The 27161-nt window shown below is 43.4% G+C and overlaps 2 protein-coding genes across 5 annotated transcripts; one reads left to right on the top strand and one right to left on the bottom strand.

Annotated features, from left to right (window-relative positions):
• Nucleotides 1-7: 7 nt before the first annotated feature.
• Nucleotides 8-21538, top strand: rargb (retinoic acid receptor, gamma b). 3 transcript variants are annotated; one of them, XM_088308733.1, is made up of 8 exons: nucleotides 8-328; nucleotides 8919-9045; nucleotides 17597-17745; nucleotides 18193-18498; nucleotides 18617-18793; nucleotides 18953-19157; nucleotides 19239-19397; nucleotides 19780-21538. In XM_088308733.1, the coding sequence occupies exons 1-8, from the start codon at nucleotides 167-169 to the stop codon at nucleotides 20124-20126; spliced, it is 1632 nt and encodes a 543-aa protein (XP_088164859.1). In that variant the 5' UTR covers nucleotides 8-166; the 3' UTR covers nucleotides 20127-21538. The 3 variants fall into 3 exon arrangements, with proteins under 3 accessions (XP_088164859.1, XP_088164857.1, XP_088164858.1); XM_088308731.1 differs by lacking the exon at nucleotides 8919-9045 and having other exon boundaries at nucleotides 8-335; XM_088308732.1 differs by lacking the exon at nucleotides 8-328 and having other exon boundaries at nucleotides 8742-9045.
• Nucleotides 12570-26814, bottom strand: calcoco1b (calcium binding and coiled-coil domain 1b). Of its 2 annotated transcripts, XM_088308730.1 has the most exons (11): nucleotides 26700-26814; nucleotides 26135-26327; nucleotides 25812-25914; nucleotides 25533-25747; nucleotides 25249-25461; nucleotides 25036-25184; nucleotides 24552-24621; nucleotides 24199-24453; nucleotides 23572-23697; nucleotides 23258-23325; nucleotides 21893-23163 (listed from the first exon to the last, which is right to left on the bottom strand). In XM_088308730.1, exons 1-11 carry the CDS (start codon nucleotides 26804-26806, stop codon nucleotides 23136-23138), a joined length of 1527 nt encoding a protein of 508 aa, XP_088164856.1. In that variant the 5' UTR covers nucleotides 26807-26814; the 3' UTR covers nucleotides 21893-23135. The 2 variants fall into 2 exon arrangements, with proteins under 2 accessions (XP_088164855.1, XP_088164856.1); XM_088308729.1 differs by lacking the exons at nucleotides 21893-23163; nucleotides 23258-23325 and adding an exon at nucleotides 12570-12711.
• Nucleotides 26815-27161: the final 347 nt, after the last annotated feature.

Here is a 27161-nt window from a genome sequence, read left to right as displayed (position 1 = left end):
GCCCCCCCCCCCCTCGCATCCCAACCTGGGAGAAGTCAGCACCTTGACGGGCTGAATGGCACCGGCCCCTTTCACATTCACCCGCGGCCCCTGACCACCACCGAGACGTCAAGAATAGTCGGCTCAACATCACCCAGATTTACACCAGCAGCTTTTTTGTGTTACCATGGCGACCAACAGGGAGCATCAACTGCGTCATATGGCCGGCTTCCCTCGCACCATGTATCCTTTCCCCTTCAATGCCATGAGGAGCCACTCCCCCTTTGACCTGCTGGCCAGCAGCAACCTCTTTGGTCGCTTTGGGGCAGACCTTCCCAAAGAAATGGCGGCATTGTGTAAGTACTTGAATTCAGTTTACAAACAAGGAGCTGGGTCCCAAATATAGGAAATGTTGCTTTAGTTACAGTTTAAGTGGTGATAACTCCCCCCCACAGGCTAATGCCCATTCATGCCTACACTTTAAACACTTTCTATTCTTTTCGTCAAGTGCTAAATAACTTTGTAAAAAATCATGTGAATTTGACGCCTCTTGCATTTTGATTCTGCTACATCCACACCTTCGACGCCTTGCACACATTCAAAACGTGAATAAGCATCTCCCTTATCTCATTATCATTTATTTTATCTCGTGTTATTGTTCTATCTTTATTTTCACGAGTCATGGGACTTACTGGGCTAACCTGGGACCTCGGGTATCGTTTTTCGTGCCATATCATGTGGAAATTTGTGATGATAGAACAAAAAAGTCCTTAGATCTGTGTATCCATGAATTCTGGGGAAGGTAATTCCTTGAATCCCTGCAGATTCAACTTTAAATAGTATAATGAGGGGGAAAAGATTTGCGCCGAAGTAAAATAACTGAACTCAACTGTATTTATAAAACACTTTAGACAAGCACCGCTGTATGCAAAGTGCTGTACATGGAGGTAAAGTAATACAATTGTTTTTCACATGATGTGAAGAATTTGTGGTTTTCGGTATTGTTATCTTAGCTTTGTGGATGTTTCTACATCGTTTGTGTTTATTTAAAGGAATATCACTTCCTAAATCCATGCTAATTCTATGAGCATGTCAATGAGATTTTACATTGACTAGAACATTCACAACGTTTTAAAAATGAAGCACGTTTAATACTTAAATGTATTATGTGTATAATTATTTTGGGTGCGTGTCACGGGTTTTATTAAACTTTAAAGCACGCTCAGAGATTGGCAGAATCGCATATGCAACATGCTTGCAACGCAAGCAGCATGGTGCATTCAGGTTACTTTCACAACGTCGGAAACTTGGAAACCTATAGCGCCGTTCTGGACAGTGATTTTTTTTTACGATGAATAGTAGCCAAAATCGAAATTACCCAACCTTACTTGTCCATATGTTCACAGAAATGTGTTGATCTCCCAAAGTTAGCTGAGATAACCCCCATCTCAACAGATGAGATCAAGCAACATAGAAAATTGATGAATGTACAAATAAAAACGCTCTGAATTCCAGTTAATATCTGCAACTGGCTCATAAATACAGTTGAGGTCAGACTCTGGTGGTAATTATAAAATGCGCGAAGAATTGGCATTTTTAATCTCAGTCACACAGTCCTGCACATGACACTGAGTGCGGCCTGTCTGTGCTGTGTGAACAACATTGGAATTCCTCTCAATTTGGGAGCGTTTTAGAGCTATTTCCAGGCTCAATTTGGAGCACAGCGCTTTGTTTGAGCTGCGGTTGTTTTTCAAAGACCTCCATAAATAAAGTTCCATTGAATCTTTAACTCAAGCGCGAGGTTGCGTCCTTTGAGCAACAGGGGGTGCTATTGTACTTTCAGAAGCCCGAACGCATACAAGAGACATAAACAAATGGTTTCTTCACATTCCTCGAGATTGGGGCTTTTCCTTAACATTTATGCCTGTGATGCTTCATTTCATTATCATCCAGATATTTATTGTTACATTGAATCTATCTTAAAAGCAAGGAGAACAAAGACACCATTTAGACAGACACATTCTCACATGAACAGTAAAAGGGTTGCCCACTTTCTGAGTATAAAGAGCCTTAAAAAAAACGGCATTTCAAAATGCCAAACTTCAAATGGATGAGCTCATTACCACAGCAACAATCTAGCTCTTTCTAATATTTTGATGATCTCATTTAGCGCCGTCACAAGGTCTGCGCCACTGCTTTTCTTTTTTTTTTTTACACACTTAATGACAACTGCAAACATAATTAACATGTTAAATATTATCTGACAGTGTCAATTAAATTTGAAAGGCAAACTTTTTATAAAGCTACTATATTTGGCCTCATTATATAGTGAAAGTGTGCCTAATGTTGTGGCTGGTTGGCATTCAGGAACTGTCCAATGACTGCTCACAGATGGTCTTTTCTTACCTTGGTTCACCCAGTTTGTTGTCAATCATTGTCAAGTTTGGGTACAATTCACTTTTGGTGAGGGCCTCATGTTTTTTTTTTCACACATGAAGTGATACAAACGTTAATTTCTCTGGGTGGAGAAAAAGTACGTTTCCTGAAATTGCATACGAGCATGTTCACTTCCTGTTTGCAAAAATAAAACAGTGCTGTCGGCATAGTCAATATTAGCTTGAAGTAAGCAGAAATAACGCTCCAGGTTTGAAGCTTAGGGTAGTGAACAGAGGCTCCCGCTGTTTCACTGTACAAAAATTGAAATATCGCTCCCATTCGGATAAGATGTCCGAAAATAAATTGCGCCTTTATGTATTTTTGCTTTGCAATATCCTTACTCTTCCTTTCGGTACATTTAAAGGAACTCAGCAGTTAAAAACACAAATCCCACGCGAAAAGCTCTTTTCCAAAACACGCTTAATCCATTTGGATTATTATGAGATGGTTTACTCAGACTTGTTAATTTTATACTGTTAGAATGGCCCAAAGGTTAATAGAGTTTAGACTCGGTGCACAATAGAGTGAGATTTTTTTGTGTTGTTTTGGAAAAGGGCTCATAGTTATTTCACCGTTTTCTATCAAGCTGGGTTTTTTTTCAATGTATTCTTTCGTCTATTCGGTCCAAACAATGTTCGTCTTTTCTTGGAAATTAATGTAAAGTTGGGTCGGGCAGATTCTCACTACGGCTCCAATATTTAGTTCATGACTGTACATGCAAGAGGAACTGGCTTTCTGATCAAATAGTCTGAGCCAATCCAATTTTTATAAAGTCCAGCTATAGTCATATTAAGATTGACGCGGATTTTAATAGTCTCATAATGAGGTGTTGCTCACTCAGCAGTTTTGAATTTGATGCCTTGCTGAAGGGCGCACGCTCCAGGACATCTCTCAACTAACAAGCCATATTTTCCATTCTTCCTCCTGCAATTTCCCGTTTCCAAAGCCAACTTCTTTTGACTGCCATCCCAAATTGTTTAACAATTTACTGTCCTGAGTATAAATAGCTGCATTTACAGTATGTAACTGACACCCGTCCTGAACTGAGCGTAGCTTCCACATTAGCCTGCTGCAGTCTGTCTGAAGTCATGTCCCGGCCAGCTGCACAATCTTGCAGCTATGATGCAGCGCTGCCAGTGACGCGCAAGAAGAACAAGGCAGCACGGAGGTGGGAGCTCGTGCACGGTCCAAATCAAACAATTTATACAGCATATTTGGGTGCCACTATCCTGCGAAATGGGCATCGAGCCCAACATGCCTGTCAATCTGTTTGTGTGCGTGTGCGTAATTGTGCACACTCCCCGAGCAGCTGTTATCATTTGATCTGCAGTCGTTTAGTGGACCCTACAGCAGCATATATTTCAGCAGGCTAGTAGCTCACAGCATGTGATTGCATCTCCAACATAATAATAATAATAATAATGCCTTTATTAGTCCCACAATGGGGAAATTCGAGATTCGAACCCAGGCCTCCTGGGGAGACTGGGTCCGGAACGCGGCGCCTTAGACCACTCGGCCATCCTGGCAGCCAGCATGTGATTGCATCTCCAACATGTCGCTCCCGGTACTTTATCACACATGAAGACAGATGTGTCAGACTTTGTACTTAAGTCATGTAGTTGAGATTTAGTGACGGTGATGATGGAAAATAGCGGCAGGCAGTCGGTAATTGTAATTACGATAGTTTCATTAAGATAATGTTGTCGTCGGAGTTCATGATTTAAAATTCCACGCAAGCAAGCTCGGAATAGGACAAGCCTGAGCTACATAAACTACATGAATTATTATTAAAGCAGCTTTAATCTCTTTATTCTATGCTCTCTTATTCTAAAAATGTGGATTTTTTGGGGGGAATTGCATTTTTCTTTAGCCTCTTAGTTTTAATAGACAGAAGTCATTTCAGAGGGTAATTAAATTTTCATAAGATTCACACACACACTCACAGCACACTTACATCAATGCTATAGAAACAACCATTGAAGTCAAAATAAATACAAATAGCAGAATTGTGGAGTTGACATACATTTCAATCAAATCTAAGCACGGAGAAGAAATGAAAAAAAAAATGCAAAGCAGCTCTGATATATCCCACTTAGCTATTTTTCAAATTTGAGCTCAGTGTTTTTGATTTATCATGACACCCAATTCTCGACTGGTACCCTCGCTTCGCAGCGGGAAGATATAAAGCGACTTGATGGATGCTGCCTTTTGAATACTAATCGCTAACATGCCAACAAGGTCCCGGTTCAGTTGTTTGAAATGGTTCTCGGAGGGTTTCCATCCCGATCGCATGGCCATTCCTTTACATCAAATAAAGCGGCAGTGATCTCTCATTATTTTGCTAATTAATCCGTGCGCAGTGTTCCCTAATGAGTTGAAGCATCGGTGCACTTGAAGTAAGCGCATACAGTAGCAACTTCAAAAGCTCGCGGCAGCCGATTCACTCATACAATAAGATGTCTTTTATTTTCCTAAAGCAAGCAGCAAACAAGGAACTTAATAAATCCCATTGGACACCCTGCGTCTTTCAAATAGATTTAGTCGAACGGCGTGGTTATGAAAAGTCTACACACCCCTGTTCAAATGCCAGTTTTTATATGTGATGAAGAGAAATCATTTCAAAGCTTTGGACACTGAAAATCTTTTTGAGAGGGAATTCGAAATAAACAGCTGAAATAATGTGCTGCTTTAGAGTGGACAACCTTTAATCACCGCGGTAGACTCAACCAATCACATTCAAACTCATGTTAAATGGGAGACAGCACACACCTGCCACCATTTAAAGTGTAACCCCAAACACGACTGACCCCAAATGGCCTGACTAAACCAAGGTTGAACTTTTAGACTATCATTCTAAGAGCTTCAGTATGTTTGGCACAAACACAACACTGCTCACGCATCACCAAAAGTGCAGTGAAGCAAGGTGCTGGCGGCATCAAACTTTGGGGTTGTTTTTACTTCTGGTGCAACTCGGTGCTTAGAAGTGGATGGAATTATGAACTGATGGAAATGGCAATCAGTGTCAGCACAAATATTGGAAGGCGACTGAGCGAAAGCAAAAACAATGTCAGATTGAGCCTAGAACCTCTGCACTTTATTTGAGATTAATCAGAGGAACTTTAAATGGCGGCAGGTGTGTGCTGACTCCCATTTATCCAGAGTTTGAATGTGATTGGCACATTCTGAAAACCGCTTGTTAAAAGAGGCTGCGCACGCTTGTGCAACCACGTTATCGGAGTTCATTTTTACCTCTCCTCTCAAAAAGATTTAAAACGAAAATTGAGTTGTACAGGCTGCAGGTCAAAAGTAGTGGTGAAAAAAAAAAAAAAAGTTTGGAAATAATTTATGTTGATCTCCTTTTTTTCACATCACAAAAATTTGGCGTTTGAACAAGGGTGTGTAGACTTTTTATAGCAACTGTATGTCATCCTGTGCAAACAGGAAAATTCTTTCGTCCCGAGAGTTGCTGTGGAATGTTGCGCAGACTCAAAAAAACAAAAAACCTGAACATATCACCATATTGATTTTTCCCTATAATGAACGCAATGTCCATCGGTTATTTCATCACATAAATTCAGTCACTCTTTGTAGTGCGCGCGTGTGTGTGTGTGTGCCGACACACAACTATGTGTGTATGCTCGAACTGAGTGCCTGTGATGACAGACACAAAGAAAAACACACAAGTCCCACTCAAGTTACTAATATCACACACACACACGTGCACCCCCCCCCCCCCCACACACACACACACGCGCACAGATATTTCCATTGCCACTCTGTAGGCTGCACATTCCAACATTCATGAATGCCGTGCTCCTCACATTTGTGACTTATTTGTGCGCTCTCTGATGGCCGCAGTGAGACTTTGTGCAAATATCTGAGGCCGAGCTGGAGAATGAAAGCGAGAGAGTGAGAGAGAGAGAGAGAGAGAGAGAGAGAGAGAGAGAGAGAGAGAGAGAGAGAGAGAGAGAGAGAGAGGCCATTGTTCAGCTCTGTGTGATTGTGTCAGACATGACGACGGGATGAATAGCTAAAGAACCTGATTGTGAACGCTTGTAATGTGACCCTCTTCAAAAAAAAAAAGGTATGAGGCAGAATCAGCCAGTTTGCAAGTTTTTTTTTTTTTTTTAAAGAGCAAAACGTGTGCAATTTGGCCCCGCGCGACGAGCTGGCGACTGGCGTTTTTTGTAAAAGTGAATGAAAACCAAGCGTCTTCTTCTTTCACATTCCCCTTGTATTTGTGTGTCTCTTTTGCACAAAGCAGCAACAGGGGGCAGGGTGCTGCGAGGCGGGGAGGGTAATTGTCTCAAGGTGTGGAGAGAGCTCAGCGGGCTGTTATTGTGCCACTCTACTCCCTGCAGTGTGTCATTATAGTGTGTGTTTGTGTGCCCGGCCGTGATGTTGAAAGACAGGTAAAACAAAACAAGAAAAACAAGAGCGGGTCGGAGGAGAGCTCATGAGATGTGTGAAATAGAGCGCAGCATCCCTTTAACTTGGAAATCGTAATGTATTCAGTTAGGGGGGGGTGAAAAGAAACAAACAAAGAGGGGAGAAAAAAAAACAATTGTAATACTCGGAGTGTACAAAGCCGAAGGCATGACATGTTTGGGAGCGGGTGTGCATGTGTGTGTATATGTGTGTGTGCAGGGGGGGGGGGTGTTGGAGCCCCAGTGGGGGTTTCTTCTAGAGTTCATCCCTCTTGAAGGAGGGAAGGAAAGGGAGGAGTGGAGGGAGGAGAGTGAAGCTGTCTAGTATACAAACTATTCACACCGCAGGCCAGCATGTGCGTGCGCACGTTTGTGTGTGTGTGTGTGTGTGTGTCGCCTGCAGCACGCTCACACTTTGGGTCCTGCGGTCCAATAAGCTGAACACGCACAACTTAATCAGTGTGGACCCCATTTGAAAGAATTGAATTAGATAACCGCAAATGCCGGCACTCAGCACAAAACAGGATGCTTGCGGAGAAAGGAAGAAAAGTCATGATTTAAAGTTTGTGAGAAACACATTTTAGGATGTTGTTTTAAAAAAAAAAAAAAAAAGCACTTGGACTTTAATAAGTGTAAGACAAATCTAGGCTAGGTCTAAAAAAAATATTTGACAAGGCTCCATAAGGGGATTTTCTTTCATGATCTAATGGGATTTGTAACACAATTAACAGGATTTAAATTGCTGCCACATGATGCTTTTGTTAATGATAAATAAATTTATAGATTATAGAGATATTTTAATTACCAAATTATGTTTTTCTTTTATGTTTTCTTTATCAAGATTTCAGAATAAAATGTATAAGGCCATCCTCAAAAGAATATGGATTTTTTTAAAGTTTGTACTAAAATAACTATTTTTATATGTCACAATATCAATAAAAATAATGTACTTGTTAAAAATAATTTTTTCTTCATGTTCTGTATTGATTTTCAGTCATCAAGGTCATTGAAATGCATGCATGTGCTCAGAGATTTTAAATGGGGGGCCTTTGCTCAAGACAAAAATACAATTAAAAAAAACCCTACATTTAACTTCTGTATTAATTTCTGTCGGATTATTTTTTTAAACATTAGTGAATTAAATAAAAATGGGCTGCAGCAAAAAGAGCACTCTTGCACGTGCCTGGGAATCAGCAAATATTTCATTTTTTAGTTATTTTGAAAATGTAAAAAAGTAAATAAATAAAAATGCTACATCTCATTAGCCCGAGAACAACTGCGGAAAAAAATAGAAAGCATTTTTGTAATTTTCAAATCAATCCGTTAACCATGCCATGGCTTTCATGTTATATTTTTAATGGAATGTTTTTGAAACACTTTTTGAGTATGAAGACATTTTTATGTCGTGAAAATGGCTACGTCATGACTAAGTGTGTTTGCGAAAGCACTTCGACCTCCCCGTAGTCCATCATCTCAATGTACCGCTCATCTCTCAACACGCTCCTGTCTTCCTTCCAACAGGTGTGAAGTGATTTTTTTTTTTTTTCAAGTGTTACTGTTGTTTGTTTTTGTCGCTACCGGCAACAGAGGTACCATTTGAGGAGGAGGAAAAAGACAGCGTTTCATCTTGAAGTCATTGCATAAAAAGAAAGAAAGTTCAAAAGTGTATTGCAAGGCAGGGCAAAGGGTTTGTTCTTATTTGCATCCAATCTGAAATACGAAGCTGGAAAAGTTGGAGGCGATTCGGAGGTAAACTGGGGGTGCTCCGCGTGGCCTATCAGACATCAAGCGCACACCCGGCCCCGCCCACTCCTCCTCCCCGGACCCCGCCCCCCCTCCCCCCTGTGCTCATGCCTTGCCTGTGCCTGTGGTGGAGAGCGAGAGGCCCACAGAGCCGCTGAGAGGGGAACTGAGATCAGTTACAGAGCTGAGGTCCGCAGAGTGACCCGAGGCCAGAAGGAAGGCGCTCCACGGAGAACTGGAGAAACGGCTTAAGACCTCTCAACTTAGCCGGAGTCGCACTTTGTAGCTCCGAGACGCAAGCGCTGTCCCTCCAGCATGTTCGACTGCATGGAGGCACTCGGGCTGGCCCCGCGGCCCCTCTACGATGTGTCTGCACAGGGCTCCTGCATGCTGTCCAAGGCGCCCCCGTTCTTCTCCAGCCTGGACCCCTTCGCCTGGGCCGGGACTGGCAGCCTTCAGTGTGAGTACTCGGACAAATCTCCTCCATCATCACATTGATTGCTCCTTATCAGGGTTGCCGCCGATGTTATCGCGGCGCTCTCTCCACAGGAAGAGGCAGATTCCACTCAATGCTCTGTGACCATTCTCACCCCCGCCGTCCGTTTGTTGACGTGCTTAGCAAGCTTTGCGGGGGACTTAAAGCGGCACATATTTTTTTATACATCATCATGTTTGTTGTCTTTGTGAATGACTTCACATGATTGACAGCTGCTTAGAACAATACAGGACCTGACCCGGCAGACAGTGCAGAACACAATGTCCAAACAGAAACGGCTTTGACAGATTGAAGGCGAACGGGCCTTGAGATCACATTGTTTGTAATTTGGCCTCTGGTGTGGAACCACGCGGGTTTCAACACTTTGGCTTTTCCTCTGCGGCATGGTCCATGTTCATTTTCAATGGCACTGTTGGACTGGCGTTTGCGAGCAGAGCAGCGGTCGACTGTGTGCCAGCTTGGCATCAGGTGTGGACTCTGGAACGATCCCGCTCAAGATAATAAAAGCACATTTTTTTTGTTACCCTCATGGAGCGCTTTTATTCCGTTTGGCCCTGTGCTAAGCAAACGCAAACATTGACTATCTATTCAAGTTAAATTGCCGAGTGCCAGTCAGACATTGCAGCACGCCCGCCCACCCTGTGCTGCGCTCGAGTGGTTCGAAGCGTCTCGGGCCGAGCACCTTGAGCCTATTTATCTTCAGTATTCATTCGGACGCCGACTGTCAAGTCGGCGGTGAAACGCTAACGATGACGGATGAGCAGTCGGCTTGACAAACACCACTGCGGGGCCTGTCCCGACTCGCTCGGGAGCTTCCCCAGATGCCAGCCCAAAAGATACACATTCATGCAACTTGTTGAATTTTTTTTTTTTTTTAAACTCAACTGTTGAACTGCGTTCAAATGCTTTGCTTTACCAAACATTAGAGGAAAGAAACCGTTCGGCAAAAAGTGTTTTCACTCCCGGACTAACCTGTTCGTCTATTTGAAGAGGAACATGCAAAGGAGTGTGACTCACCTCATACCTTTATGCGCCATCTACTTCTAATGAGAATCAAAATAATACGATTTGGATGTTTATCAAATTGCTGCTGAATATCAATCATCTTTGACCTTCTGACTACTATTTTTACTGCTTGCTAGTTCTTTTAACTAACTATTAATAAAGCTCGTAATAATTAAGAGAGGGGAAAAAAACTCTTTGAATGCCTTCAGCCCATCTAGCTTCCGTAGCGTCACGTAATCAAAAGAGAAAAACAGAGAAGTGTCATTCACAGCTGATAAAGACTCGATCGTGTGTGACATTGCTCAAAGTCATTCAGTTGATATGAAAGCAGTGACTTGTGCTACGACGACACGTTCATAATTTATGAACCCCAAATTGAATCAAAATCAGTCAGCAAAAATGAGTACAGTTACTCGTCAGATTATAGAAAACAAACGCAAAGAAAATCAATACAGCTCCCTTTAAATGTCGTGTTTATTTCAATACGAGACCAGTTGGTCGACATTCCGCACGAGACTTCAAATGGGATTTTGTTTTTATTTGTGACTACTGTGACGCGACCTCTTAAAAGTGGAGTGGATCTTTGGTTTGTTGCTGCTATAAGCAAAAGTTCGGAGATTTATTTATGAGATTTTTAGCCATAATAAAGACAGGATATTATTTGTTTACTTGGCTTGATCCATTATGCGTCGTTAAAAAAAAATTAGACGAGGTTGTTTAGATGCCTGCTTGATTTTTTCATTGCTGGATTATCGGATCGGGACTCGATATCGGCAGATACTCAAAGTTAGACTCTGGAAAGCTTTGCTTACACTCCTTGCCGGGGTTTTTTTTTTTTTTTTTGCGCATTTAGGTCAGTTGAGCACCTCTGTGCCTTCCTTTGTATCACCGTCAACGGGCATTAAAAGGAGCGGTGTCCATAGCGAAGTGTGTCACAGCGCGCCGGCGTCTCCGGTGTGACGTTTTGTTTCTTCTCCGCTTTGGAGCATCCACTCTCTCTTTGCCCCGATGGCCCCGTCCACGAGTGTGTGTTGGTCCGCCTCTCTGATGTCCTCCTCGCGCACGGCTCAGTTTACACGCCTCGTCTTGTGTAACCCGCAGCTTTTAATGAAGCCATTATAATTAGAAAAGGCCTCAATTAAGAGATTAAGTAGGCGTGTGGGGGCATGAAAGCGGAGTAGAGGGATGAATTTGGTTTTGGGATTAGCCCCGCGACCCCCTCCCTCCCACTGACTCCTTATATCTTGGCGTTTCAGGCCTTGAAGGGGGGGGGGGGGGGGGGGGGGACATCTCCTGTCTCAAATCTACTTCAACAATGCTGCAGGACCACCATGTCTCCAAAGTGAGATGTGCCGTCCCTCGCTCATGAGTCAGGAAGTTTTTGTTTGCGTTTTGAGGCTACTACAATAGTCTGTAAGCTTGCGAAAGAGCCCTGAATGTGCTTTTGGCTGCTCTGTCGGTTTTATCACTTATCTTAAAAGTCAAGATGAGCTCGAGATAGCAGAAGCTCTTATAAGTCATTAGAGTGATAAATGCGCAGATAATGCCACTCGTGTTTAGTGTGAAATCCAATGAAAAGTTAAGCTTTGCATTGCTTTATGGCTGCAACTCATGATTATTTGAATGATGGATTCATCTTTGTTGATTCGTTGATGAATCGGATACAAAACAAGTTTTAAGTTTCCACGATTTTTGAAAAACGGGATATCGGATAACGGGCAATCAAATTGGATTCAGTTACTCATCGCGATGTAAGCAAATCAACAAACGTGTTGATCATTGTTTTGCAAAGCAGAAGCAGATATCTTTGTGGCTTGATTTGATTCAACACAAAAACAAGTTTGCTTCCATCGAGCAATACAGAAATCTGACAATATTTACAGCTGAGATCAATTATAAAAGTGCAACTGCCAACACTGTATTCTGTGTAAAAAAAATACATCTTTGTTAAAATACTTAACCTCAAAATCAGTATTTTCTTCCTTAGTAATTATGTTACATTGTGTACAAAATACACGTGAGAACAAGCCCCAGCAGATTATCACACTTGGAATCTCTAAAGTACAACAAGACCGGTTACGTAACTTTTGCATTCATGTTTTATTTGTTTTTTTTTTAATCAACTGATATTTAAAAGCAATTTAATGCGTTTTGAGGCCCCTAAGAGCATGTGCTCTGGGTCGAGAACGAAGGGTGTATTGAAGACCTGATGATATATCGGCGGGGGACGAAGACGTATTTAACACGCTGTCTTAATATGCGTCCCCTCCCCACATTAGTCAGGGGAAACTACGACACCAATGTTGGTATGCGTGTTGTCCATCCAGCTCGACTCAATCAGAGCGCTAAGCTTGCTGATGATTCACTTTTGTGGAGTCCATCTGAAATCCAAGGGCGTTGTTCGCAAGTGTGTGAAGCTTGTCAACTTGAAGTATTTGTCCAGGATTTCTGGTGAGCTTGTGCAAACGTGTGCGTGCGTGCGTGTGTGTGTGTGTGTGTGTGTGTCTACCTCCTTTTTAAATGTCTGGTGCTTTGTTTTTTATGGAGCTGTCTTCTGGACAGCAGCCCGGTTTTCACAGTCTTTCCTTTAAGAGGCGCTACCAATGACAGGAAGGGCTCCTCCTCCTACCCGGGCAGGAAGGCAGGAGAGGACAGAGGGGGGGAAGAGGGTTATTACGGAGGGTTTGGGGTGGGGGGGACGCTGGTATTGAACTTAGAACAGCTGATGAAAGGGATTGTCACTCACATCTCCCCCATCTCCTCCCTGCTGTTGTGGCAATTACTCACTCAGCATATTTGCAGCGGCCGTCTCCCCCCACCCCACCACGGCTCGACAACAAAGTAATGCGAAGCACTTGACAGCGACAACAACATTGGATTTAATGCAGTCGAATCGAGGCAGACGTTTGCGTCTTAGCTGCGTGTTTGTGTGTATGTGCGAGGCCGCTGTCTCCCACCCCGTGACCCCTGTGCAGCAGGCTGACGACACACACACACACACTCACACATATTCACATGTGCACGTACATTCCACAGGGTGCTGCCGAACATTAGGTGGAGCCAGAATTTTTGTAAGAACTGAAGGGCTGCATTTGAATTCTTATAATCGCACAAGATTTTCGTCAGATTTGCTGTTGTCGGAAGCGCGGATTCGCTTTGTCATGATTCTCCACACACTTGGTTTTTGATTGACAGGCTGAAGTGGAAAGTTGAAATTGGATAAATCCCCCACCCCCCTCCAACTCTTGTAGGCATAAAAAGCTTCAGGGATTATTTGAACATTCTTAACTGCCATGCAGGTGTTTGAAATGATGTTCTAAAAACAAATCGAATGCAAAACCACCCGGCCTTCGATGACTTGTGATCGACGCGTGGTGTTCAGGGACATGCGGGATTGCTGAAGGCAGTTCGTGTCATGCATCACACTTTATAACATTCTTAACTGACATCCAAGGGTGTTTAAAAAACAAAACAAAAAATTGCTGCACTTTTTATTAAGCCCGATGACAAATGTGGAGCGGAATTTTGCTGTTCTTACAGTTTTGTTCTATTACACTGGTCAACAGCAAATTGACAGAGTTGGCGTTGTGTTGTCAGCAGCTCATGTTTATTAGATGTTTGTTTTCTTTTCAGTGAAGTAATTAAAAGCGCTTCGGCGGCGGTTGTGTCTATCCTTGACCACTTAGGCCAGAATTCCAATACGTACTAACCGGTGATGTTAGGCTATATCAGATTAGCTAACATCGGTACTTTACTTTGTGATGATTCACGTTGCAGCAACTTTTCTTCTTTTTTTCAGTGTGATCTCAAACTTGGAATTTGTAGGTTTATCACTGATTCTTTTCCCTTGCTCGCACCGCCGCAACATCTTGAGTGGTGTGTTTGACTTAGCACTTGCATTTTTTTTTTTTTAATTAAATTTTTTGAGGTATTCTATGAATTGTAGCAGCCCCACGTCATCTCACATTTGACTTTTTTTCTGTACTCAGAACCATTCTCTGCTGGTATCACTAAATAACCCAAGAAAAACTCGCAGGCTCACTGAGATCGGGTTCCAAATTGTACAACAGTGGGGACACTCTCGTTTAGAGGTTCCACAATGGACAATCCTCAACACCTCCCTAATGTGATGCTGGCCCCCGGGCCAAAGTCAAGCTGCATGCCATATGTCACTATGTCGTCCACACAGCCACCCCCACAAGCAATAAAAAAAAAAAAAAAAAAAAAAAACACCTTCAATGTCAGTGTAAAGGCACACACTGGCAGATTGGTCAAGTCCAACTGACACAGAGATGCCAAATGGACGGAGACACGGCAGGGCCAACAGGCCGCGTTTCAAATGTGAACTAGGTGTCAACTACGAGGCCAAACTGGACTGCGTTGATGAGACAAACTCATGGCCGAAAGGAAGGAAGGAAGGGATGTTAACAAGACACAAACGTGGCGGTCGAATAGTTGTACGCTGATGTAGGTGACAGAAAGTCTGCCAGGATGTTACGAGAAAAGTGTGTGTGTGTGTGTTGTGGCCCCACTGTACGGCTGAAGTGGACGTCGATTCCCACCAGTCATGTTGTCTCGTGGCTCCTCCAAAAGGTGTGCTGATAGACGTTATGACACACAGCGGGGTGAGCCGCAGGTTAAGACCAGACTGCTGTTTCTTCAAGCCGAGCCTCCGAGGCCGTGCGCAGTTCAGGCTGATGACAGCCTGCTGACACTTTTTGGCTCCTCTCCCTCTTTTCGTCACGCCAGGTAGCGTCTCGTCCTCCCCCTCCCTCGTCCTCTCATTTTCCACCTTCAACACTGCCTGCCTCCTCCTCGCCCTTTCTCACCACACTCAGACGCCGTCAGTCAGTACCTGTCGGCTGGCGCCAGATGCGCTACCTCTGCTTCAATGGAATCTATTTTCCCCACTCGGAGACACTCTCGTACATTGTTAGTGTATCAACAGATCAGCTTACTGCTTTAGCTCCGCCCACAACCTCTCTCACCTGAACTCTAAAGCCTCAAAAGTCAACACATCACCAGGACAATATTTGTATATTCCCAGCGAGACGCTCTTCTGTGGACACTACTTGTAACATTATTTGCATGGGCAACTGAGTGGCTATACTCTCACAGGACACTTTTTAATGCGATCCACTGCAAAAATCTGTCTCAAAAAATCACAAGCCATGATTGATATTATCAGATCTATAGTAAGCTATTTAACCTTTTACTACTTTATTTAGCTACATTATAGCGGCAGAATATTCATTTCTACCATCCTTGATCAGCAGGATCAGAGGCGGAGGTGGCGAGTAGATACTTTTTTGGTTGTATTTTTAGAAGAAATGATAACATTACATTTGTCTACTATAGTTTAAGCGATCATGCCAGCAATTCATAAAATGGATGGATGGATAGATAATTTCAGCCGACTCCCGAATCAAACGGAACTACTCGTGACATTTGACATATTCAGATGAAGCCAGGCAATCACATGACCGCACACGGTCTCGGCAGGCAGCTTCACACAAGCAATATTTTCAAAGTGACTCATTTCTGTGAAACTTGTTGCAACGGAGACAAGAATGTCTATGTAAACGTCACCTGATGAGCCTGTTACTTGCTGTTACATGAGTGATTGAAGAAGACTAATTTTGCCCCTTAAATGGTAAATGAAAATTCCATTTTATCATTGTGTTAAAGTCATATTGCTCGGCTGTATCACAAGTTGCACGTTTCCGTTTAATATTTAGGTCTAGTTAACGTTTATGCTTTGAATAAAAAAAAAATGAAAACGTCCCAATAGACAACCATACACACTCACATTCAGACTCGGATATCAACAATTGAAAGTTTTGAGTTGATCAAATATGTGTTATTGGAATGTGGGAGCACGGTGAGAACATGCAAACTCCACAAAATGGCTGCAGCTTTTCGATTTGTCAGAACTGCGATAAAATGGTGGAGTGCTCTATTTAGCTTATGTGTGGCCCATAGCTATAAAACCAATATTTTAAAAAAAAGCTAACATTTAATGAATCCCCCCCCCAAAACAATCAAATAAAAAAAATCACCTTTTTATCCAATCCTATACAACTCTCTTATCTGCATTAAAGTGCAGTATTCCTAATGTTGAGACTCGAGGGGGATTTTTATTCTTTTTTTTTTTTTTTAATAAGCTTCTAAAATTCTGGCCCTTCTTTCTAATTTCGGGAATACAGTTATTTAGTATGAGACAAAGTGACCCGCGTGTAATTGTCAGACATAAGGGTGAATTGTCGAATGCCACTTGCGCACACATTGAACTTTTAAAGTGTCTGCTGGGCAAGTAGTTAGTAATGACCCTCTTGAGCCAAGGTCAAAGTTAAATGGACAAGCTTTGATTGAAGCTCTTGTCCACTGGGAAGTTTCTGTCCTCGCGCTCACCTCCTTCCTTCTCTTTCTTTTCTCCTTTCTTTTGTTTTTATTGGATTATTCCTTTGTGCTTTTACCTCTCTGCGTTTTGAAACCTTACCACTCTTGTTAATGACAGGCCGCCGGGTTCATTTTAGGGTTGCTGCAGCAGGGTAGGGGGTGGGCCACATTTGGTTGGGTCCTGTGTCGTCCGCTGTAGGTGACAGGAGGGGCATTGACATTGGGGGGGGGGTTGACCCCCGGATTCTTTAATTTTTACAAGGAAGGGATGCGAGGACGGAGCTGTATGTGTGAATAGCTGCCCAAGGTGACTGGATACCAATAAAGGGGTCGTCAGCCTGGCCGGGGGCCTCCTTCCCATCCCAGACACAACCTTTATAGGGCCGCTTGTAAGCCTGGGCAACTATTAAACTCCGTCCTGCCTGCGCTGAGGAATTTAGGGCCAGGAAACAAGGGGGTGGGGGTGGGAATGGGCAGAGGAAGGTGAAGTTGGGGTGAGTGAAGGTGAAAGTTGAAAGGCATGTTCCAGACAATCTGCTTCTTCAGTCATCACCTCCAAATGTAAAGGAGTCGGATGCCGCTTCTCTGGATTTTTTTCTTTGCGTTGGTTCGTTTTGTCATCGCGTTTTTATCTTCTCGTTTGTTTTCAACACGGCCTTAGTTTAGCAATTGTCATAATACAGTTTCCCTTCGGAGAGAGAGAGGGGGGGACAGGGGCCGAGCCTTGTAAACTTCCAGCTTTTGTTTGTTCACATGGGCCTCGAGGTATATGGGCATTGGATGGCCTTTCAACGTAAAAATGTGAGCTTGTGAACACAAACACACAAAACTCCAGAAAAAGTCAACAGGAATGCCGCCCCCCTCTGTTGGCCAGTAAATGGAGAAGCCAATCAAATCTCAGCTGCCAATCAGCGTTTTATCAGCGGGGCCATCTGGCCATCAGCTAATTGTGTGTCTTTTAAGCCCCTGTCAATCAGATGCCTCCCTCCTCCCTTCTCTCTTAAAAATCGCCGCTTTTGAGATGGCCTTCTGGCCCCGGTGACCACACGCTGTCAAATGTTGCTTCTGTGTTCAACTTCCACAAGTTCAATGCTGCTTCTTGTGCGTGCAGCCGTGGAGACCCAGAGCACCAGCTCAGAGGAGATGGTTCCCAGCTCGCCTTCTCCTCCGCCGCCGCCTCGAGTCTACAAGCCCTGCTTTGTGTGCCAGGACAAGTCGTCTGGATATCACTATGGGGTCAGCTCCTGTGAGGGCTGCAAGGTAATAGCGAGCACCACTGACAGACCGATTGCAAGGTACGCTGGTAGACTGTAAGCAGTCTGCTGCCCTCTAGTGTGGCCTTACTAGTACTACGCAGTCTGTCATCAGAATGTTTTACACCCATCACTTACTTTGGAAAAATCTCATGGCAGGCCATACAAGTAAACATTCTAAAATAGCGATGATGCCATCTCAATTTAATCCCCAAATCCTATATAATATTAATTTATTATGAAGCAATTATTTGTTGGCTTGAGCTTTTTGATAGCCACACACTTGGGGGAAAAAAACATATGACATACTCTCCATAACTAGACTTAAACCCAGGCTAAATTTATCTCTTTGCTGACAAAGATCGGAGTGAAGATGCATCACAACAGCCTACCACCGCGAGTTAAAATTAATACATATATACATTCATCGACATCCATCATGTTTGCATTTCAGGGTTTTTTCCGGCGCAGCATCCAAAAGAACATGGTGTACACGTGCCACAGAGACAAAAACTGCCAGATAAACAAGGTGACCCGCAACCGCTGTCAGTACTGCCGACTGCAGAAGTGCTTCGAGGTGGGCATGTCCAAAGAAGCCGTGCGTAACGATCGCAACAAGAAGAAGAAGGACGTGAAGGAGGAGGTGGTGCTGCCCGAGAACTACGAGCTGAGTGGCGAGCTTGAGGAGCTGGTCAACAAAGTCAGCAAAGCCCACCAGGAGACATTTCCGTCACTGTGCCAGCTGGGCAAGTACACCACAGTGAGTGTTGCGGAAAAATGACGATGTTTTCCACAGCTGAAGTGAGAAAGCGAGGAAAAGCAGACCTGTGCTTACCAACCCAGTCCAAACACTTCTGCCTCGTTTGTCTCTCTCCCAGAACTCGAGCTCTGACCACAGAGTCCAGCTGGACTTGGGCCTGTGGGACAAGTTCAGCGAGTTGTCCACCAAGTGCATCATCAAGATTGTGGAGTTCGCCAAGCGACTACCAGGATTTACAACCCTAACCATCGCCGACCAGATCACCCTCCTCAAGTCTGCATGTCTGGACATCCTGGTACTGACGTCTCACACACAATGCTGCCCCATTCGCCACGCATCTTAAATTCTGATAGGAAAAAAAAAAAAACATAAAAATGTGAACAGCTGCCAGCAAGCCTCCTCAAGTGTCGATTACCCCCCCCCCCCCCCCTCTCCAACATCCCACCAACTTCAGATGCTGAGGATATGCACGCGCTACACGCCCGAGCAAGACACCATGACCTTCTCTGATGGCCTGACCCTCAACAGAACCCAGATGCATAACGCCGGCTTCGGCCCGCTCACAGACCTGGTGTTCGCCTTCGCCGGCCAGCTGCTGCCTTTGGAGATGGACGACACCGAGACGGGGCTCCTCAGTGCCATCTGCCTCATTTGCGGAGGTACAGCAAACCTCACCTCCTTTGTATCTTTCCACCCTCCCCCTTTGGCGAGATTTTAACGCCGTTTCGCCGCCCCCTCAGACCGCATGGACCTTGAAGAACCCGGGAAGGTGGACAAGCTGCAGGAGCCGTTGCTGGAGGCGCTCAAGATTTACACACGCCGCCGACGCCCCAATAAGCCTCACATGTTTCCACGCATGCTGATGAAAGTCACCGACCTGCGAGGAATTAGCACGAAAGGTCAGTTTGCCTCCTGCGCAATCCACATACAAACACTCCCAGTTTGGATTTTACATTACAGAAAAATTAGCAAAAAATGTTTGGGGGAGGGGCTTTTAAGAACACCAAAGATCGGGTGTGTAGAGTATATTTTCATTAACCGTTTAAAATGACATCATGAGACCAAGACGACGCCTATCAATTGATCAACATAACCTTCTCCTTGCAACGCTTTAAACGAGATGATCTTGATGCCAAGAGACTATGTTGAAGTGAACCAAGTAGCTTCATTTAGACAAAAGAAGTGCTTTGTTGCCATTTGTGGCACATGTATCAATAAAGGGGGCGTCAACCACTCATGGATTCTCACTATTTGCGTCATTCTACCCGTCTGTCCACTCAGGTGCCGAGAGAGCCATCACACTAAAGATGGAGATCCCCGGCCCCATGCCGCCGCTCATCAGGGAGATGCTGGAAAACCCAGACGCCTTCGAGGACAGCAGCGACTCGGCGGAAAGCCCCGCCGCTGCCGCGCCTCCTGCGCCGCCCGCCGTTCAGGCCATCAAGCGGGAAGAGAAGTCCACGTACGAGTCGGCGGTGGAGGAGGAAGAAGAGGACGAGGATGACGACTACTGGGACGAGGAAAGGGAGCGGCTGGCGGACAGTGACGCCGAGCCGTGGGGGGAGGCGGCAGCGGCGGCGGCGGTGGGGGGGACCAGCACACACAAGAAAAGCGGGACAACGCAGTAGGACGCTTCCCTCCCTGGCATCCTCATCCTCACACCATCAGGCTCTTATAAAAGAATTGCAAAGTTTACAGGGAGTGAGGGACGAAGCAAAAGCACTCAACAAGCGACTCATTGTGGTCCGCAGTGACAGGAGGGAGGCGGGAGGGACACGAGGAATGTCCCCCTCCTCAGGAAAAGGGCTACCCTTGTATAGAAGACATCTCATCTTTCTTGGGGGGTTACAAGAAACGCTACTTATACTTTCTTATTTGATGATGTATTGTCTCAGCTCTTTGTCCATTTTCTTAAGCGCGTGTGTGTGCGTGTGTGTATGAGCAGGACTCCAAACTTCCAATTGTCTTCCAGGTGGTCGACGTCTTCTCAAAACAAGCAATATTGACTCTTATATCATCAATCGGGATGGGAATCCAGAATGCGTCCCAAAAAAATGCGTCCTGCCGAGTGCGCTTATCCATTTAATGTCCGTCGGTTCACTCGTTACATATTTTCTGTTATTCGCTCAGGTAAAATGTAGCATTGTCAAAGTTGCATCTTGTTTGAACCAGTGTGAAAAGTTTGAGAAACACCGGTTGAAGTTATAAAAGAGTTCAAACAAGCAATTCCGTTTTTATTATTTTATTCCCTCATCCAGAGATAATCGATGCGGAATTAAAATTGCTATATTCTTATCGATTCCCATTCCTTCACATGAGCGTCACCCATATGTGATTCTAAAACAACCGCAATGATTCCCAACTCAACGACAAAACTGTTTTTTTTTTTTTTTTTTTTATAAAACCCATCTTAAGGTCCATGTACTAATACACAATTTTGTCGTCACTAGTTGGACAAATTTGGCTTGAGGTGGACATAAGCGCTCAGATGCCTTTCCATGTCACTACTCAGCATTACATAATGAAGAGGACGCGTTAAGCCATAAAGATGCCCCAGCAGCCATTACGAACTTTTTACATCACAGCAACCCTCAGGTGTGTGCGTGCGATTTTTATTTTTTTGTTTTGTTTTTACAATATAAAAAATGATGACTTGCCTACTTTAATCCTGCAACCATCTACAGTCAACCTCCAATCATTTTAAAAACTTGTTTTACAGCTAACAAACGCACACGTAGGACACAGTCGTCATTTTTCTGATGCCAAATATTAATTTTTGATCACATCTTCGCAGTTCTAGCTGTTACAATGCTCACATGCGGAGCCTGAATGTACAGAATGTCATCTAAGTGTTAAATAGAAATGATGTAAAAAGGCTTAAAACGAATGTTAATTCACATTGAATGTCTCAAAGAACAAAATCAGTCAAATGTGTTTTGCACTGTTGAATGTTGTCCACAGCATGTCGCTTTCCAACGAACGAGATCTTCAAGCATCAGGATCTTACATGGGCAATAAAGTCTCATTTCTTTTGTCTTTTTCCTGAACTCGAGCCAGTGCAATAAAACAAAAGCCGCATGCAAGGCTGATCGGGACATCAGTATGCAAAAAGTATCAATTGTGACAAATCAAATCAACTTTGGCTCATTAAAATTCCATCGCCTTGACGGTTGCGACATTTTTGTGTTGTGTTATATGCGGAGAATATTTAATGACTTTTGAAGCTCAAACGTTGTGTCCCTTAATAATCGCCGACCTCCTCCGTCATCTCCATGTGGAGAGATTTAAACATCTCATAAACGGGCTCATCTGTTTCTGCTTGTATTAAATCTGTCTATGTAGTTTGCTTCTTTGGTTTGCTCGTTATTTTGGCTGTATTTTTCATAAAAGGCGCTTTGTGTTTTCACACCTGTCGGCGTGCAGCTGTATTTATTTTGTCATCACTTTCAAACTTAATGAGCATGTGAACCATAAAAAAAAAAAGTCATCCGATGAGACAAATATCAAGTGAAAACCGTCACATTAACCAGACACTCAGAATGCATTTCATTTCATTACTGTGACATAAAAGCCGGCATTTCAAATACACTAGCAAGAATGTAAGTGGCATGATAAACCCAGAAGTAGTCAAATGTCATACTTGGATCCTGACAATGAAACGTGAGCCGTGAATGAAAGCGTCAAGCGGCTCGACAAGGCGTTTTAGCATGGACTTAGGTTACACACAAGTGCCATGCAAGTCTATCTGTCGCACACTTGAAGCCGGTTTTTAACACACGCTAACTAACACAAACCCATTCAAGCAAATGTATCATTTTCTCTAGAAATACATGTTTTCTTTTGTATCTCTTTTACAGCGGCAGAATAAAAAAACAAAACACCTGTTAATCTTCCACATTCATTCTAAAAGCATTAATGCTAGAAGGCAGTGGCTCCCAACCACTGTGCCACGGCACAGGGAAATTGTCCGGTTTTATTTTATAGGTCCAAAAATGATTCTCTTCCAGTTACAATGACAAGAGCAACAAAGCTTCCACGAGATGGCAGAAGATTTAATTAACCAGTGACAATGTAATGAAGACGTTCTCCAGCAGAGACTTTGGACTTCAAACCTTGCGGTTCTGGCTCGCCATCATTACATTTTCAATACTTGGTATTTTCATTAAAGATATCTGCAGTCCAGTCCAAACTATCGAAATCAATTTTGAGCGGTCAAAATTCCAGTTACAGACATTTACAACATAATTTTCCCAAGCTGCCACGCTAATTTGGTGTGTTAATATTGCACTCGTATAATGTGGGATTGTTTATTTGATGCTTTTGTTTATCTGCTTCAATATACTATTCATGGTTGGATGTTTATTTCATTTTTAGATCAACAAAACCTGGAAAATAAGCTTTCCTGACTGCAGTAAAGCATCTGTCTGCCAACATGCTCTTCTGCTAATTGTCCTAATTATCAATTATTAGTATTCCGTACATCAATCTTGTTGCATACTTATGTGGGTGGATTGCCATGAAATGTTTTTAATGTAAAATTAATGCCTTCCCTCAACGAAGGTTGGGAATCACTGCCATAAGTTACACAATTCAACACAAACAGCTCAGTCTCAATTACAAACTTGCAGTTCTCTGCGTCACCACATGATGGAGCCCGTCATTTCACTGCAGAGGAAATAGTTTGAATTAAAGACTTGTGTTCGTGTACGACTGTGTCTATTTGGGCTTGTGTGTGTTGTTTATATGGTATAAAGGTCACCTGAAGACAGGGTCCACAAGTGCCGGGGGCATCACTTGTGTCTTGTCACTGTGTTGTTCAGTCTGCTTCTGATTGAGCCAGCAGAACAAGTAAGCAATGAAAGGGGAGAGCTTGAATCTGCAGCACTGGTGAGTGATGTCACTAATTTATAGTGATCAGGTCACGTGACACGCAAATCTTTACGCGAGAAGTTAGTTGGCATGGTTGGAGAGTAGACAATCGGGTTTGTGTCAAGGCAATGCAGCCCACGGTACCGGTGGCTATATTAAAAGGAGCGCGCGCGTGTGTGTGTGTGTGTGTCCATATAAACTCACTCGATCGCTGTCATTCTCTTTCCAAAACTCTGCTTGCAGCTTCTCGAGCCGGATCGAGTCCTCTCGCTGTCGCTCATCCTTCCTTTGCACCTCAACTCTCAGCTCCTCCAGTTTTTGTTGGTCAGCCTACACACACACCAAGGTTATTATAGTTCACAAAAACTGGTGAAATAACTACTAAAACTAAAATTGATAAATCTTAATTTTTTGGTTCATGTACGAAAAAAATATATAAATAAACAAGGTGGGTAGTGTTGTTTGATTTCTGGATGGTCCCACTTAAAATATTATTTTGTTGAATTTTAACTACACAGTAGTTATCATGACGCTTTTTTTTATTAATCTGGCAGAGCAAATACACCCCCAAAAAACAACCAATAACCAAACAAAGCATTTTCAAAAAATAAAAACAAGACTGATAAAAACTAACAAACCTGCGATTGAAATAACAAAAACTAAGTCAATTTAAAAAAATAAATCAAAACGAAATTTAAAAAAAATGTATAATGAAAATTCCCTAACTATTATAACCCTGACACGCACACGCACACGCACACAATCTAAATTAATTTCTTTCTCCTCATTCAGCAAGAACATAACCTATTTATGCTTTTGGCCCATCTTTACCTGTGCCGCGTTCCTCAAAGCTTCTCTTTCCAGTGCCCAGTTGGCACGCTCCTCCCTAAGTAGAAGCTTCTCCTCAGAGAGCTGCAGGCCCAGCTGGGCCACCTGCAGGCGGCTTTGGTGCAACTCGGCGTGGGCGTGGCCCTGACGGGTGCCCAGCTCCCTCAGCTGCCCGCGGAGTCCCTCGGCCGAGCGCTCGCTCGCCTCCAGGCGAACCTGCAGGTTGCGAACTTCCGCCTGCGAGGCCTCTTGCTCCGCCTGAGGGGGAAGGAACGACGAGGATGAACTTCCGGGGTCTGACAAATAAATTGCGTCAGACATTTTGTGATGTCTGAGGTTTGGAGGACTTTACAGACCTGCACTGACTTTCTCTTTTCTTCATCATGCTTGATCTGACCAGATAATTTCATCAATATCTCCTTAAACCTGCAAGTGGAAGACTTTGTGTGAAAACATAAACAGAAAAAGAGTAACTTGTGCAATTACATGTAATTTGCAAAAGTACCCAGAAAGTTCCAGAATTCAAAGTACCAGCTTAACATAGAGTATTTTGAGCGTTTTGTTTTGCTTCAATATTAAAATAACATTTAGACTTAACTTTAGAGCAAAAATATTTTTTTCGTTATTACATCATGATGTGAAAGCATACTGACAAAATAATTACGGAACTGGGAAACACTGAACATTCACTGTGAGATGTATAACGTCAACATACTTTGGCACCAATTACTACTTTCTTATTTAGCCAGATATCTTGTACCAAGTAAATTTGTGAAAAGTGAATTACGAATAGGCAGAGCTTCAATGTACAAGTACATATCACGAGTTTCAATGTCTTGCCTTTCCATCTCCACGTGTCTGTCCTTCTCTCTATCAGTCAGCACCTCTACTTCATTTTCCAAGTCTTTGATTTGTTGTTGGCTGTGCACTTTTTCAGCTGCAAGTTGACTCAGTTCAGAGTTGAGATTCTCCTGACTGCTTTTCACATCCTGAAGAGCAACCTATGAGTATTCCTCAATAATCAAACATTAGGTGATCTGTATTAGGTCTTACTTTGTGTTTTCCTTCCACTGTCTTCAAAGCGTCACATTTGTGCGTCAGTTTTTGACGGAGCTGGTCAACCTCCTCCATCAAGGAGTCCCTTTCGCTCTCCCACGCCTCCTTTTCTTTTATGTTGCTCCTCCTCTCCTCCTCTACTTCCTGTTTGGCCTCCTGCACAGCCTGCTGCAACTCTGCCTTCTCCCTCAAGCACTCCTCCAGTTGACTCTACGGACAGAAAATAATGCACAGTAAATTCAAGTGGTGTGGCAGAAAAGAGGATGTGCCTTTTCCCTCACCTGCAGCAGCTGAGCTCTGGGAACCACTAGGAGCAGCTCTTCCTCGTCATCATCACCTCCCCCGTCCTCATTTCGCTCCTCTCTCAGGGTCTCCAACTCATCCAGAGGTTTGGGGGCGCAGAAGGTGAAAGGTGGGCTTTGGGCGCAAACTTTCCGCATCTTGTCTACGTAGACAAACTGGTATTCCATCGTGCTGGGGCGCGGCAGGTAAAAGGCTGCAAAAAACAGCATTTCAACAACAAAACTACAAAGCATCTATTTGCAGTGTTTGATGCTTACCTTGAAAAAGTGCACAGCAGTCGACAGCGCTTCCTTCGCTGTAGCTGTCGGGGACAAGCGACCATGAGTATGTGTGGTACTCGCGAAGTGACGACCATCCCACCTATGGAAGAAAAAGACCGCCAACATTAGTTACAATTGCACAAACAAATGACAAACACAATATAGTCCGTATAAAATATCTACACGCTTAATTGCCAGGTGTTTATGATTGAGAATTAAAAAAGCCTACTAGAACATGAAAAAATATAACAGGGGGATTATCAGAAGCACTTTAAATGGCGGCAGCACGTTTTTCCATGTGCTTGGCGCTATAACACCACCTTGAAGATGCCAATCCAGTCACTACTGCTCCACTGATGGGCTGAAGTCACGCTGTAGTGACACTCGACTCTGGTTTGGGGGAAGTAGCGCTGACCCACATTTCGAAACACCACAGCAGAGTGTGGATATTGTTTCTCCATGATGATGACGAGGAGGAAGGAACACGCTGATCCGGCGACAGGAGGAAGACAGCTGAGCAGGGAGGACATATGAGAGACAAACACTGTTAGGCAACGCGGCATGGCCTCCCACAACGTGTTGATAAACAACATGCTGTCATCATAGATTAGATAGATAGGTAGATAGATAGATAGATAGATAGATAGATAGATAGATAGATAGATAGATAGATAGATAGATAGATAGATAGATAGATAGATAGATAGATAGATAGATAGAGTACTGTTTATATAGCACGATTAAATACACGAAAATATTTATAGGCTATATTGCCGCTCAGTTTTAAGCGCTTTTTGGCTAATAGTCACGTAAACTGTAAGCTAGAGAAGCTTAATTGTTTCTTTTTTGTTTTGAAAAGTAAGAATTTCGATTCAAAAGTCTTACCTGTTGAAAAATGGCGTTGATTCTGAGTAGCTCACGGTCTTTCTTCCATCATCACACTGACTAAGTTGACCAGGTGCTGTCCGATGATAGTCACACCAGAGGATCATGGGAAATGTAGTTCACTATTATTAAAAGCGACAGAGTCCTGTTTCTGGACACATAATCCGTTGCGGAGTTGTTTACTCGCTTCTTTCTTTTCTTGGCAGTAGCAGAGGTTTTCCAGGAAGACTGGCTGGGTTGTTTATGACACTTATTCATAGCCTAATGACAGGACTTAGAGTCACTTATACCGCAATAATTTTTCTAAATATTTTTTCACGATTTCTTTGAGACAAAGGGCAGCCTTCAAAAATCTTCAAATACAACTCAGTCAAATGCTACAATTAATTTTAATTATCATAAAGTGAACAATGTCATTTGACCTTCATAATTTAACAATTTGTGGATTTGTCACAGAAGAAT

The sequence above is a fragment of the Idiotropiscis lumnitzeri genome, chromosome 11 (assembly GCF_059441095.1).
Source record: "Idiotropiscis lumnitzeri isolate Australia: NSW breed Sydney's pygmy pipehorse chromosome 11, RoL_Ilum_1.0, whole genome shotgun sequence".
NCBI classification, from domain to species: Eukaryota; Metazoa; Chordata; class Actinopteri; order Syngnathiformes; family Syngnathidae; genus Idiotropiscis; species Idiotropiscis lumnitzeri.
The sequence above is the reverse complement of the archived record's forward strand: the minus strand, read 5'-3'. Positions and strand labels throughout refer to the sequence as shown.

Bases quoted from the DNA above. Each gene is read 5' to 3' on its own strand.
- rargb (XM_088308733.1), top strand. From the start codon at position 167: ATGGCGACCAACAGGGAGCATCAACTGCGTCATATGGCCGGCTTCCCT. The intron at 9,046-17,596 runs GTGAGTACTCGG...TTGTGCGTGCAG, and splicing joins CGGGACTGGCAGCCTTCAGT to CCGTGGAGACCCAGAGCACC. The intron at 19,158-19,238 runs GTACAGCAAACC...CCGCCCCCTCAG, and splicing joins CATCTGCCTCATTTGCGGAG to ACCGCATGGACCTTGAAGAA.
- calcoco1b (XM_088308729.1), bottom strand. From the start codon at position 26,806: ATGATCCTCTGGTGTGACTATCATCGGACAGCACCTGGTCAACTTAGT. The intron at 25,462-25,532 runs GTGAGGGAAAAG...TTCTGTCCGTAG, and splicing joins CCAGAGCTCAGCTGCTGCAG to AGTCAACTGGAGGAGTGCTT. The intron at 12,712-23,571 runs GTGAGTTTATAT...CTGCCCGGGTAG, and splicing joins AAGAGAATGACAGCGATCGA to GAGGAGGAGCCCTTCCTGTC.